Genomic DNA, 16130 nt, shown 5'->3' with positions numbered 1-16130 from the left:
ACCCTCTTCTTTTGCTTGTTGGATTAAAGAAGAGAGATCCAGAAAACTATGGAAAAATAGTAGAACAAAAGCCTTTACCGGAAAGAAAGATGTAGTAAGAAGAGGAAGCAGAAAATTGAGAAATAACGAGAAAGTCAAAAATAGGATGCATAACTGATTCTGTCTTGCTCTCTCTTCTCTCCCCTCACTCCTGGAAAGGCAGTATCTGTTTAGTTTTGCGTCTAAATTTAAACCTTGATTGCTTTGTCTCCCTAAACACCCGCTCTCCCCACCCTCCCTTCCTCTCCTCCTCCAGCTTCCCCCCCCCCCCCCCCCCCCCCCAGCATTTACAGCAGGCCACATAGGACTCTTGACAGTTTCTAAGCTAAGCTGGAACTTGGATTTTTACACTCCCAAGCAGTGTTTTCTTATTCTTTTCTTTTTCTTTTTTCTTTCCCTGTCTGGTCAGAAGCCTTGAACAAACAGAGGAAATAAGGGGAAAACAAAACAACAGGATGGGGGAAGAAATACTTCCCAAGACCATCACACACCTGCACAACAGAGAGGTAAACATAATTTCTTTTTTGCTTTCTTTCTTATTTAGCTCTGTGATGTTTTGGAACTTTGAAATAAACATAGTTAAATCTTAAACAGCCCAGATAATCAAGGCTATCAAGCTTGTACCGCAACTGCTTACTCATTAATGGGCAATAATGTTAATGTGGGGAATTAAATACCATTTTTTGTCCTTCTCAGAGAATTTTGCCTTTGAACCAAGTTAATTTTATTTGACTCAAAGCATCTGTATTTCTTCATAAGAAAGTCCATATTTAAGTTAAATAACTGACATTTGGTTTGTCTTGAAACTAATTATAATATATTGGGAGACAATTTGGCAATTCAGTTTTAATAGTTAGCATATTCACAAAAGCTATTGCTCAGGTTGAAGTTCCCTTCTCTGATTCAAATGTTATCTTTTGTATTCTTAGTCCTCATATCATTGCTCTCAATTTCTTATCATCTTTTCTTGGTTCATACATACAGTACTTAGCAAAGCTTCTTCTACTTCATTTTACCTCACAACACACAAATCCAACATGTCATAAAAACAGCAGTAGTCAAGTTTTTTTCTTATTTGAATTGTGTGGATATCTAGATGCCAGGAAAAAGGTTGCAATTCTGTACTGGTTATATTAAAAACACATTCTCACTTACAAGAACTTTAGTAATTGCAATGTAGAAAAAGTTTAATGCATTGCAATTCTGTCAATAGGACTTAATATTGGAACTTTCTATGGATAGTATCTCTTTCTTTTAATTACTGATTTGTCAGTATCATATTAATACATATTTAAATGGATAGCTTGGTACTAACTAATTTGAGAGTTGATAATTTACAGATCAGGACATAAAAACATGTCTATGAAAATATGAAAAGAACACAAAAAATCATGTTCTTGTTTTTATATTTCAAGGCAGGAGGAAGAACATATTAGATCTTTATGTCCCCATATGTCCAAAAGTGCCTGTGTATACACACAGTGGCATGCTGACAACTGACTGGGTACTTTACTTATGAAATGGTTAATAGCTAGGCTGATTTGCTATTTATTAAATCTGTTGTTTAGATCTGTTATATATTTGAAAGGCTTTATCTACTTTTTAGCTAGCATTCTCATGATTAAAAAAAAGGCAAGTGAAGATACATATACTTATCTAATTCCGTTATTCACTTAATTTGTAAAATAACTAAAAGAAGCTAATGTGCACCTTGATTTATTTAGTGAGAAAGACTAATATTTACAAAATAAGATTTCAGGATTGAGATTATCAAAATTTGGTATTATTTAAGGAGAAAATAGTTGTAAATCAAATTGCATACTGAACCCTTAGATTTTGTTTTCTATTTGACCTTTTGACCAAAGAATTGACCAATTATTTGCTGGGTTTACACATAATAATAAGTTATAATTTACTTGTTTGCTTTTTGCTAAGTGTGATTAGTAAAACACTCATCCTGGCTTAGTGTTGTATACAAACCAAGTCACGATGGTCTGTTCAACAAAACATGATTTTAAAAATCATAAGAATCAATTGATTCAAATCAATTTAATTAATTTCAGATTATGTGTGAATTCAACCTTTATCAGCCCTTATTTGTTAAGATATTATTTGTATTATTTATGTTATTCATTCATGTATTGGAGCATGAATCATGTCTAGATTAGTGCTTTTTGTAAGTATTCATGAAAAGAAAAAAAAATGAACTTTGCTCAGTGTTTGTATAAGCCAAAATATTTCTAAATGTCCACTTTCAAAATTCTGAAGTTTTCATAAATTTGAAGGCAACAGCAGATTGGATCAGAGATTTATCAATTTAATCTTTAAAAAGATTAATTTCCTGTTTAGAGAATCATATGCAGAAACCAGCTAGCATAGCTTATAAATATCTGTGGGCTTTGTCAGAATGCTCCTTGCCTTTTTACTGTCCTGTGGTAAAATCATCTGAAAAAATAAATGTGGAGAACTCAAGATAGATAAAAATTAATCAAGAAGAATTAATCCATAACCTAAATTTAAACTCGTGTGATTGTCACATGTCCACACAAAGTAACAAGAAGGGGCCAATATGCCATCACAATGTAAGCTCTGCCCCTTTTGTGTGTGCATACGGAAGAATGTCTCTTGAGTGACATTTTTCATACTTCACAATGTTGGTTCCTCCAGAGAACATGGGATGATAATAGCTAAGCGGCTAGGCATGTTAGACTCTGAACTTGTACAGGAAACCACCATGGTTAGAGTCAAGATAGAATTTAAGAACTTCTTTCTCTAGGAACCATTCCCCAATTTTAAGATTGCTATGCCAATCTTCTAGAATTCAAAGTGCATCATAGATCTTTGTGGTTATGTGGCTATGAAGTAGCAGAAGTTTGAATCAGGTGACAGACATAAACTACAGTTGGTCCTCAACTTAAGACACAATTGAGTCCAACATTTATGTTGCTAAGTGAGAAATTTGTTAAGTGAGTTTTGTTCCATTTTATGACTTTTCTTCCCACATTTGTTAAGTGAATCACTGCAATTATTAATTTAGTAACACAGTTGTTAAGTGAATCTGGTTTCCCCATTGACTTTACTTGTCAGAAGGTTGGAGAAGGTTCACATGACCCTGGGATCCTACTAAGTCCTAGTGGACAACCATTTAAATATGAGCCAGCAGTGTGCAGCAGCTGCCAAAAAAGCCAACACAGTTCTAGGCTGCATAAACAGCAGGATAGAATCAAGATCACGTGAAGTGTTAATACCACTTTATAATGCCTTGGTAAGGCCACACTTGGAATACTGCATTCAGTTTTTGTCACCATGATGTAGAAAAGATGTGGAGACCCTAGAAAGAGTGCAGAGAAAAGCAACAAAGATGATTAGGGGACTGGAGACTAAAACATATGAAGAACGGTTGCAGGAACTGGGTATGTCTAGTTTAATTGAAAGAAGGACTAGGGGATACATGATAGCAGTGTTCCAATATCTCAGTGGTTGCCACAAAGAAGAGGGAGTCAAACTATTCTCCAAGACACCTGAGGGTAGGACAAGAAGCAATGGGTGGAAACTAATCAAGGAGAGAAGCAACTTAGAACTGAGAAGAAATTTCCTGACAGTTAGAACAATCAATCAGTGGAACAGCTTGTCTCCAGAAGTTGTGAATGCCCCAACACTGGAAGTCTATAAGAAGATGTTGGATAGCCATTTGTCTGAAACGGTATAGGGTTTCCTGCCTAGGCAGGGGGTTGAACTAGAAGATCTCCAAGGTCCTTCCAACTCTGCTATTGTATTGTATTATTGTAACTGTCATAAGTGTGAGTCAGTTGTCAAATTTCTGAATGTAAATCATGTGACCAGGGGGATGCTGCCATAGTGGTAAGTGTGAAAAAGGTCATGTCACTTTTTTTCAGTGCTGTTGTAACTTTGAATGGTCATTATGTGAACTGTCCTAAGTTGAGGACAACCCGTACTTCTGATAAACTGGTGGGGAGATCCTGGCTGATATAATTACACAATTACACAATAAAAAAAACTTCTTCACAGATTAGTCTTAACATGTATAAGCACTGAAAACAGACACTTTCTCTTCTCCTTATGCCAGCCATTTAATTTGCTTTCATACAGTTGGACATGATTCGAGATAGATTCTTCAGATATTTATGTTTCCCAAAAATTATATAAAAGTAAAGGGTATGAAAGAAATCTGTAAATGAACTTCAAATATTTCCCATGAATTGCCTTATGGAAAGAAACATTGTTTATGCTATCTTGTGTTATATAGATAATTATAACAACAGAATTTGCAAAATAGATCAAACTGATGACTAATTTACACCACTGTCCTATCCATTGTATCTATTTATTACCACTACCCCAAATCAGTGACAGTTGCAAGTAGTAAATTTAAAATTGTAATATATGAAGAAGAACACACGTAATTGTTAAATAGTGAAAATAGTAATTAGCAGAAGTGTGTCACTATAGATTATGCAAATAGAAATTGTCATTTGAGTATAGTACACAAATGCCATCTATTATTTCTGAAATAAAAGGGAATAAAGATAATGGTTCCTTAGGAATACAGCTTCCTAAAGAAAGTAACTATGCTTTGAAGTTTGCTTTGAAGAACTACAGTAGGTTTCCTTTTGGAAAATATAGAAAACAAAATAAACAAAGCATCAGAGCAGAATATTTATTATTAATCCAGCCAACAGCTTGGTATTCCTTTTTTAATTTTTATTTATTAATTAATCAAATTTATATGGCTACAAATGTCACAGTAAATGACCCTGAGTGGTGTACAGCAATCTAGTAAACAGTAGAAATATAAACTTTGCATACCATTCATTATTTAAAAGTATAAAAAAGTATAAAACTAAACTAAAACAGAAGGAAACCAATAGGCAGAGGAATATAAATATTAAGGGAGCCACCTCATTCGTTTACTTGTCCCCTGGGGTCCTTAGATCTGTTGAAATATCCAGGTTTTGAGGGATCTTTGAATACTCAGAAATGATGGGGCTGAACTCATCTCTGAAGAGGAGGAGATTCCACAATGCAGTGACCATGGGAGAAAAGCCTACCATCTTTAGCCCATCAAATGAAGTTTCCTAGAAGAGGCAACCCATAACATGTTCATTCTATTGGATCTGGTAAGATGGGCAGATGAAACCAGAAAGAGGCGGTCCTATGCTTTTGGTAAAATTTAGTATGTTTTCCTTCATTTTGTAGAACCATCTTTGAATTTTAATCATGTTGCACTAAAGATAACATTGTGGGTATCTCAAAGAATTGAGGATACTCATTCCAAACAAGATGAAGCTTAATGTTTGCAACAGCTGTTGCCTGCTGTAGAAGGAAAGAAATTGGTAATATTGTTTGTCTGGTGGAATAGAAATTGATATAATTCCAAGATCTGGATATTTCTAATTTCGGTCATCGCTAGAATTGTGTGAACCATTTGGAGAAGTGTTTCACAAACCTACCAAAGTAGTTCCCAGGGAACCCAGGGAGGCACATATCCCCTTAAAAAGCAAGACAGTTATTTTAAAGGCTTCCCCAGATTGTCTGAAATTGCCACCAAAGCAAAACTGGCAATGAAATCTCCTTAGCCTAATTACAAGAGAAAGGAAAAGAAGGTATGTGTCTTTGGAAAAGAAAAAGCAAAGCTAACAAAATACATCTCAGTTTCGGTTCCACCACAAAATCGCGGAGGACAAAATCACGCTCGACGAAAGCGCGCATTTGACGTCATCACAGCGCGACGAAAACATCGCGCTGTGATCGAAAAATGTAAAAATAAAGCTAAAACCTTACCCTAACCCCCCCAAACCTAACCCTAAACCTAACCCTAAACCTAACCCTTAACCTAACCCTAAATCTAACCCTAAACCTAACCGTTAACGTAATGCTAAACCTAACGCTAACCCTTAACCTAACGCTAAACGTAACCCTAATGCTCTAAACCTAACCCTAACCCTTAACCTAACCCTAACCCTAACCCTTACCTTTATGTGAATCGGCTTGCTTTAATTTTAATTTTATTTCAATTTTTAATTTTTTTCATCGCGCTGTGATGATGTCACATGCGCGCTTTCGTCGAGTGCGATTTTGTCCTCCGCGGTTTTGACGGGTCACGCTCAGTTTCATGCCTCTTAATTTAGTCTGGGCCACTGTGTGGAAATGTAAAGGCATTTTCTCTGAAATTGAAATATTAAATGAGTTGTCATTAGCCACTGTGACCTTTTAAAGGTAGAATTCCATTCTATATGTAAAATTCCAAATCAATATGGGCTAATTATTATTACAGTGACACATTAGGGTTGGAATCACATCGTATATTAAACCATGGTTTATTTTACTATTTATTAAATACTGTTAGCCAAGTTCATTTGATATCCTAAATGATTGCAGTTGACAGACTGCAATCCTGTGACAAATTCCAAAACACTAAGCAAATCAAACAAAGCAGATTTTGTTTAACAAGGTATATGAACACTATCAGTCAATATAGACAGCTCCGCATTCACAAAAGCTGATTGTATGACTATAGACCACAATCTATCATTTGATGCAACAATTTACACATAGACACACACCCTACTGCATATACTCATATAGCTATTATGGATATAGATTTATAACTCATCGATCAAACAGATATAATGCATTGAGGAATGTAACTGAAATCATCCATAAACCATTTTATCTTCTTGAGAATGCCCCAAAGTATTGTTCATCTAATAATTTGCAGTTACCTTTGCCCATCCTTAGCATTGTTATTCAATTCTGAATGGAACTTTTGCTCAAGAAAGTATCCATAAGATTACAGCTTTTATAGATTGTTTGAAAAGGAGATATAGATCTAGCAACAGAATGAGTTGACTTCCTTCCTCCCTTTCCCATACTAGTTCGTGTGTGGGTGTGTGATTGTGTGATTGTGCCAGATCCCAGATTCCTTCTGTTCCAGTTTATTTGAAGCAGGGGGAAGGCAGGATCTGATGTGATTCACTGGTACAGGAAAGGAGTTCAGATTCATTCCTTTTAGAGGAGCCTTTATCTATTGTTTAATATAGTTTCTTTTATTATAGGTAGCTTTAAGAACCTTTTTCTCATAGTATTTCCAGATGTTGTATGGTTTCAAGTACAGAGGAAATATGAGAAAAACATATTACTTAGATCTTAAATAATATTAATGTAAAGGCACATTCCTGTGTATGCTGCTAGTTACTAAGAAACTTACAGTAGAACAGATTCTCTTTCTCATTTAGGAAATGCTATAGATATAGATATCTGAGAAAAGAAGTGCTGTATGGGATTTCTTGCCTTGCTTCCTTGCCAGGATTAAAATTGCACATCTTTTGTCATCATGAAGCAAAAAAAACAAAAATAAAATCCCATATGCTCCAAATAGCATTTACTTCACTATGAAAGTAAATGTTTGGAGCATACAGCTTTTTATTTTGGCTTTTAAAGGATAACAAAAGATGTGCAATTTTAATATTGGTTACTATTCAAAACTTTTAGAGGACCTGCTGCAGAAGCCATGTATGTTAAATCACACAGTAGCCCTTGATGACAATGTGAATGCCAAGACTCAGTACTGCTTAAGAATGTACCAATGTTACAGTAACAATGATGCTTCATTGTAAAAACATTATTTTTGTCAGGGTGATTAATCAGTAATTAACCAGTTACTAAGACCATAACATAACTTTTATAAATTATTAAATGGTTGACATGTCTTTTTAATCATGGATGGTAGCTTCACCCAGGAATAGAAAAAGAAACAGCAAAAGCTGTGCTCTAACATTCTTTAAATTGTAATTCTTAAATTGTGATGTTTTAATCTGTTTTACAAAATTGCAGTATATAGTCTATGATAGTTAATGAATTCTTTAGAATAAGGGTCCCTAACCCCCAGTCCATGGACAAGCATCGGACTGTGGCATGCTAGAAACCGGACCATGCAAACAAGTGAAGCCCCAGCACATGAAACCACACCAGAAGTGGTATTCAACAGGTTCTGACCAGTTCTGGAGAACTAGTAGCAGAAATTTTGAGTAGTTTGGAGAACTGGTAAATACCACCTCTGACTGTCTCTGGGTCCCCATTTATTCTCTGCCTCCCGAGTCCCAGCTGATCGGGAGGAAATGGGGATTTTGCAGTAACCTTCCCCTAGAGTGGGGTGGGAATGGAAATTTTACAGTATCCTTCCCCTGCCACGCCCACCAAGCCATGCCATGCCATGTCCACCAAGCCATACCCACAGAACCAGTATTAAAAAAAATTGAATCCCATCACTGAACCATACTCCCTCCACTTCACAGAGAAATCTGTCTCCACAGAACTAGTCCCTGGTGTCCAAAAGATTGGGGTCCGCTGTTGTAGAACCTAGAAAAATACATAGCTTCAACCTAGATTAATCATTTTATTAGCAGATACTTGAATTGACATGTTTAAAATAAAAGGCTAGCCTGGTCTTCATAGAATATAAATTCATTCAGGCAACATCTTGCTATGTGTAATAAGACCATTCTTGGAATTTCTAACTGGAAAAAATAAATGCATTAAGAACAACACTGTTTCCTTTTTAAAAAGTGAATCTTCTCTCTCTCTCTCTCTCTCTCTCTCTCTCTCTCTCTCTCTCTCTCTCTCTCTCTCTCTCTCTCTCTCTCTCTCTCCCTCTCTCTCTCTCTCTCCCTCCCTCCCTCCCTCCCTCCCTCCCTCCCCTCTCTGAATTAGCATGTATGAGTTCAGTGTTGTTAATAGGGTTGGCAGAGATTCACTATATCCTAATATTCGTCATAGCTTAGTGGTGGCCTTTGCCACCTGGATCCAGAAAAAGAAAGACAACATGAAATCAGACCATTTGAATAAGGGGGTTGTGTCTAATCAGTTCTGAAGTGTAATAAATAAATAAACAAAGAAATAGTGGCATTTACAATCCAATTAAACCTAGCTCTCTTTTCCATCATCATGGACAAACCATTTATTTAGAAGATGCCAAACTTTAGTGGATACTTTAGTTTCTTACTAAAGAAGGTACATTTGTTAGATGTGACCTGCTCATTGTAAGATAGCATACAGCATTTTCCAATGTACTCTAAAATATGAATAATCAAAAACATCATTTCAGATAATCAAGCAACAATTGTCTAACAAGCAACACATTCATGAATATATCAAAAATATATTGGACATCATAGGATTCAAGAAAAAATACATTAACTTTCTTGAGGGTGGGGAAATTTTTCTTTGGTTTTTGTGTTTTCAAGTCAATCTTGACTCCTGGCAACTGCCTACAATTTTCTTGGCAAGGTTTCAGAAATGGTTTGCCATTGCATCCTTCCTAGGAGCAAGAGAGAGAGAGTGACTGACCTAAGGTCACCCAGCTAGTTTCACACTTAAGGTGGGACTAGAAGGCACTGTTTCCCAGTTTCTACCTGGTGCCTTAATCACCACATTATAACTTTGGTTTTTTTCATATATTCTGCTTCCAATTGAACTTAAGCTAAAATTGTTGTCAGATTGAAGCTTGACTCCTAGTAACTACTTGGATACTGTACAATCATTGCCAAAAGCAAGAAGTGTTTTGCAATTGAATTTTATGATGTCCTGGTCTAGCTTCCAGCCCTAGGATTCACTGATGGTCTCCCAAAGAGTTACTTAACTTTCAAGTCCAGCTATCTGCTGCAAACATTGTAACTTGCCAGTTTCTATTTGCCAATTCAAAAAAGTAGAAAAAGACACAGCTTTTTCTAAGGCATTTTCTCTAAACATTAGCAACGAACACTTTACTACTGAAACTCTTTGAGTGCCAAAGATTATTGGGTGGTTAATGAATGTCATTTCCCCATTCCTCTTTAATTCCCTTTTGAATTCCAATTGAAAATACAAGAAACCTCTCAAAAATGCTGTTCTGTCAGTTGATATGTTGGAATACTTATGGAAAATGTTCTCTGAATATTTATTGAATATCACATTGCAAACTTCTGACGATAGTTCTTGAAGTTTTGGTGGTGATCTTCATCAGTTGTATTTAGAGATGCCATAGACTAAACTTGCATCTTTCTGCATGTGATGTAGTGATGTTTAGGTAATTCAAAATAGTTCTCTTGGATCTTGGCTATCTTAAATGTCTGTGCATAAATAATGCTACCTGGCTATTGAATTGCCATTTAATAAATGTGATAAAGTTACCAATATATCTGATACGTATTTATTGTTTCTGAATTTTATTTTCAGATTTCAATCTTGTAATGTTTAGAAAAATCAGCTTCTGAAATTTATTTTTATTTCTTGGAACATTGCAGTGAACTTTGACTGAGGGCACTATATATTTATTGTGCTATGCAGCAGGTGCTATGCCTTTTTGGCAGGGTGTCAATCAAGCTTTGCAACCATGCTGACTTTGGCTACTGGGAAACATAGCTGTTGACTTCAACATAGCTGCAGATTCTTTTTTCACTGTGGTGCACTAGCATTTTCCTCCTTTTCCTTCTTATTCATCCATTAACGTTGTTTTCTTACTTATCTAGTAAACTGGAGGAACCCAAGCTTCAATATTTTATGTTATACTTTTACATTTTATTTGTAGGTTTTGAGGAAACTGCAAATATGAGTCGACGTGGCTATTAACATGTGGTTGTTTGGGTCTAAACCAGTTCTCTCTGGTAAACCATGTTGTGCAATGTAGGTTGCAAATTTTAAGAGAAGATTTACTTTACTCCCTTCTACTTAAAGATAGTCCCGGAAAAATTGTGTTTGTAGATATTCTGTCTCTGTGTTCCTTTTACATCTCACTTCTGCAGACTCATGGGGGAGTGGGGTGATAGCAATATCAATAGCAGTTAGACTTATATACCGCTTCATAGGGCTTTCAGCCCTCTCTAAGCGGTTTACAGAGTCAGTACATTGCCTCCACAGTCTGGGTCCTCATTTCACCCACCTCGGAAGGATGGAAGGCTGAGTCAACCTTGAGCCGGTGAGATTTGAACCACTGAACTGCAGATAACAGTCAGCTGAAGTGGCCTGCAGTACTGCACCCTAACCACTGCGCCACCTCGGCTCTATATGTGATGGTGGAGTGGGGGTTGGCATTTAAAAATGGGAAAACAAGGTTGGCATAGGAAAATAATAGCTTGTTGGTCGTAAGTGGAAAGATTTAAAAATGGCCAGCATGTTAAGGTGAGTCCAGTGGAGTAGCTCACTTCTCCAGTCATCCCATGCAAACAGAGTCATAACTTTTTTTAAAACTCTAGTAGGTTACATTGGCTCTGTAATTAAATGATGTGAGAATGTTTTTGCTGTACTGCCTTTGTCAGTTTAAAAGTATTCTAGTGACAGGCAAAGGATATCCATCTGAAGTAACCTACATAGTTTATGAACAAACCACAGTTGTCTCTATGTTATATAAAAACTCCTTGCCAGGAGAGGTACAGTGGTAGAGTTAAAGAAGTATTCTGTTGTAGCAAACTATCTAATTATTTGGAAATATGTCATCTCAAAAATAACTCTTATTAAGGCAAATTATTACTAAGCATTATTTATTTATTTATTTATTTATTTATTTATTTATTTATTTATTTATTTATTTATTTATTTATTTCCAAGGATAGCAGGGGTCTGAACTAGCAAGTTCAAACCTCATGGGAGAAAGCAGGGGCAAATCTCAGATATAAGTGATTCTTTCTAGCCATAACTATTTTAGTTCTATGAGTGTGCTATATATATATAAATATATATATATATATATATATATATATATATATATATATATATATATATATATATATATATATATATATATATATATATATATATATATATATATATTGGGGCATACCAGGGGTTGTGACTTTAAATATATACCTTTCTCCCTGGCTCAGCTGATAACAGATCAGAGCCTGTGGCTTAATGGCTAAGACGTCTGCCTAATATGTAATATAGCCCAGGTTTGAATCCCAGTAAGGGTATGGCTAGCTGATGAGAGCTAAATAGCTTGAAATAGATCTATACTAGTCTCCCTTTATTTATTTATCAGCACAAATAAAACACAAATATATATAAAATATAAATATATTTATATAATATATAACTTTGGAAAAAGTGCAGAGAAGAGCAACTAAGATGATTAAAGGCCTGGGAAGTAAAACATGAAGAACAGTTGCAGAAACTGGGTATGGCTAGTGTAGAGAAAAGGAGTAGGGATGACATGATAGCAGTATTCCAATATTTGAGAGGCTGCCAAACACGAAAGGGTCAACTTATTTCCAAAGCACCAGAAGGCAAGAGAACAAGCAATGGATGGAAACTATTCAAGGAGAGAAACAATCTGGAATTAGAAACTGTCTAACAATGGGAACAATTAACTAGTGGAACAGCTTGCCTTCAGAAGTTGTGGGTGCTGCTTCATCACTGAAGGCTTTTAAGAAAAGATTGGTCAGCCACTTGTCTGAAATGTATAGGGCCTCCTCCTTGAGCAGGGTCTAGACTACAAGTGCTCCAAGTTCCTTCTATTCTGATTACTATTATTAATTCTCTCTCCCAAACATCAATGATTCTACATATTTGAATTTATGTTGTATGCAGCTTTCAAGAATCCCCCAAGCACATTACTCCTTCTAAACGAATTCAAATTTAGTTTACTCAAATGTATCCTCATGAGAAAAATTCTAACTGCGACTGGACATTTATCTGGCCAAGTTCTATTTCTGAATTTGTAGTTGTCACAGGAATTCTTGACACAGTGTAATGCTATTCTACCCAGTCAGGGAGAGGTCACACAAGCAAGGGGAGAAGAAATTCAATGGAAACCTTTTTTTGAACAAGAAATATTGTTAACTATTCAAATGGTATAGATTGTTGATGTTCAACTGAAAAGTGGCCAATTGTTTTTATCTTTGTGGCTTCCTGCAGTTCACAGATGTTTCCTGTAAATTGTTTGAGAGAAGCTGTGCAAGGCAGTCTTGCATTTGCTTTGTTTGTTGCCAGAGCAAATTTTGTCTCTCGCAACTTTGTGCTTTTCTTTCAGGTAGAAAATCACCATCAATTTATACCCATGTTAAAATAGTAGTTTTTATTTTCCCAGTTTGGTTATTGCATCTCATTCCTACAAGAATTGCAGATAATTCTACACAGTTCTTAGAAAGAAAATGTGATATATGAATTCCTAAAATCTCATGTCTAATATTAATATAATATTGAAAGAAAATTGTCACTAAAAAAGAGCTACCATATTGAATTTCATTCATCCCAGGCAAATGAATTTATGGAATATTCTTGAATAGGAATTGATTAGGTTCCTATTAAGCCCGTAAATGTCATTTGACAAAAAGAGGCTTGCTTATCTCCACCCTCAGTCATTCTAAGAAGGCATTGATCCAGGGGTGAAATTCAAACTTTTTTACTACCGGTTCTGTGGGTGTGGCTTGGTGGGCGTGACAGGGGAAGGATACTGCAAAATCCCCTTTCCCTCCCCACTCCTGGGGCCAATCAGAGGTGATATTTGCCGGTTCTCCAGACTACTCAAAATGTCTGCTATTGGTTCTCCAGAACCTGTCAGAACCTGCTGAATTTTACCCCTGCAATGATCCCTGTCGCATATTGCCTTTCTATTTACTGAATCAAGATTGATTTTAACCTAAACATTGTCAGTTTACAGATAATAAAAATATAAACCCTTAGATATCAGAGCTGGAATCTCTATGTTGCTACAATTAAAGTAAATGCTGTTCATACTGTTTCTTATTTCATCTCTTCAAGAGAGAACTATAGGGAACCACAAAGAAAGTTTGTGCATTCTTAACTTCAGATATTTACAGCTATTTTTTGAAACCAGTAGAAGACTTGTAGAAAATGTAAAGTCAATGTAATTCTGCAGATTTTATTAGCCTGCCCAGCACCATAACATATCAGGGTAAGAGGGGAGAATAAAGCAAGTTGAAAAAAAAAGTTGCTCATTGGAAAAAGATTAGTGTAGCTAGAACTGCAGCCATTTGTTTACTTATCTCTTAGCATGTGTTGTTTCTTGAGCAAGAGGCCTAGCTTGCTCCCATGCTTTCAATCAGAACAGACATTGTGGAATTTCCTTCTATGGAAATAATCAACAGGCCAAAACAAGCTTCACACACCCACTTCCTGAGTAATTTCTGCTGTGTTTGACTCCGTACTTCAACTTGTGGAGAAAAAAAAAGCAGTCTGAATAAAGGCTCTGATAATTCACTGCCTTCTTTATGTACACGGCTGATTCTTTGATATACCATCAACTTTATTTGCTTCTTCCTTTTAATTATTAGAGCACTTTCTGCTTTAAACTGAAATCATATATTTGAGAACAATGAGAACTTGTTCTTTTTTTCTATTCCTTCACTTTTGGTAAAATATCTTACTTATTTTAGAAAGCTAGTAACCCTAAAGGATCACCAAAAACTTAGTTCTAATAAAGCAGAGTCTTCTGTCTATCATAAGAACAAGTTACTTTCTTCAGGTGGGAATATCTCCCACCTGAAATCACAGATGCAACTGGATAAACCATTTTTTCTGTAATAGTAGTAATTATTGTTGTTGTAAATTAAGTGTAAGAACCATTACTATGATTATCAGCATGGGTGGACTTACAGTATGATGCTAATTGGTTGTTACAGCAGAGAGTGAGCAGTTGTTTGTTCATCACTAATATTAGACATTATAGTACAATTATGATAATTTAAACCTATTCTGTATGGCTCTTAAGCTAGCTGTTTAAGCATCATTCCAAAAGAGACATGGATCACCAGAAAGAACAAAATTGCGCAGAGTTGCATAACATTTTAAATTACACATCTACGGGTTTAAAAATATTGGCTGTAATTTAGATACATCTCACCATTGTGGGAACATTAGAATAGAATAGAATAGAGTAGAGTAGAGTAGAGTAGAATAGAATAGAATAGAATAGAATAGAATAGAATAGAATAGAATAGAATTATTTATTGGCCAAGTGTGATTGGACACACACAAGGAATTTGTCTTTGGTGCATACGCTCTCAGTGTACATAAGGAGAATAATATACATTCATCAAGAATAAAAAGATACAACACTTAGTGATACACAATGTTACTAATAAGCTGTCAAATCACACTAGTAAATAAATAAAAGAATATAAATTGAAAGATACAAGCAAGATGATTATAATCGTAAGTGAGAAGAGGTAGATAATAGGAAGGAAGAGAGGTATAATAGTAATACAGTCTTATTTGACAGTGTTGTGGGAATTAGTTGTTAAGCAGAGTGATGACATTTGGGAAAAAACTGTCCTGGTGTCTAGTTGTTCGGGTGTGCAGTGCCCTATAGCTGTGATGGTGAACTTATGGCATGCATGCCACAGGTGGCACGCAGAGCCATATTTGCCGGCAGGGCAGCCCTAAGCTCCACCGCGAATGTGCGCACCAGCCAGCTTATTTTTGGCCTTCCAGAGGTCCAGGGAAGGCCATTTTCATCCTCCCCAAGCTTCAGGAAAGCCTCTGAAGCCTAGAGAGGGCAAAAAACAGGCCCAACGGGAATTTCATTGCCAAACCGGAAGTTCATTGACAAACTTTCGGTTGGCCTATTGGGCCTGTTTTTCATCCTCACCAGGCTCCAGAGGCTTTCTTGAAGCCTAGGGAGGGCGAAAAGAACCTGGGAAGGGCAAAAATCTCCTCCCCTGTGTGGGGGTTGCTCATGCATTGGGGGAGGGATCGCACACAATTTTGGCACACCTTTAGAAAAAGTTTAGCCATCACTGCCCTATAGTGTTGTTTTGAGGGCAGAAGTTGAAACTATTTATGTCTAGGATGTGAGGGATCTGTAGATATTTTCACAGCCCACTTTTTGACTGAACATTATATCAACAGGGCATGTTCAGTTTGTCTGTTCAGTTTGAAAGAGTTGCTGCACTTGGAATGGGCAGGTCTTCAAATGAAGGATATGTTCAGATAAAGGACATGTTCAATATTTGTGATGCCTAGTGTCCTTTCTAGAATCATGGTGAAATGAGGCGGTGATGATTTGCACAGTTATCATGGCAACTATCATAGAAACCTGTCATGAACAATGGAAGAGAGGAAGTTAATGCACAATGTAT

At 36.1% G+C, this 16130-nt stretch overlaps 1 protein-coding gene across 1 annotated transcript in view; it reads left to right on the top strand.

The window, feature by feature from the left end:
* Nucleotides 1-304: 304 nt before the first annotated feature.
* The window catches only part of RCSD1 (RCSD domain containing 1), a 38820-nt gene continuing 22994 nt past the window's right edge, over nucleotides 305-16130 (top strand). Inside the window, exon 1 of the mRNA XM_032220296.1 lies at nucleotides 305-545. Coding sequence (XP_032076187.1) covers nucleotides 495-545 — 51 coding nt within the window. The 5' untranslated portion in view covers nucleotides 305-494. The remainder of the gene's footprint in view (nucleotides 546-16130) is intronic.

This window comes from Thamnophis elegans, chromosome 6, assembly GCF_009769535.1.
Source record: "Thamnophis elegans isolate rThaEle1 chromosome 6, rThaEle1.pri, whole genome shotgun sequence".
Classification (NCBI taxonomy): Eukaryota; Metazoa; Chordata; class Lepidosauria; order Squamata; family Colubridae; genus Thamnophis; species Thamnophis elegans.
The sequence above is the reverse complement of the archived record's forward strand: the minus strand, read 5'-3'. Positions and strand labels throughout refer to the sequence as shown.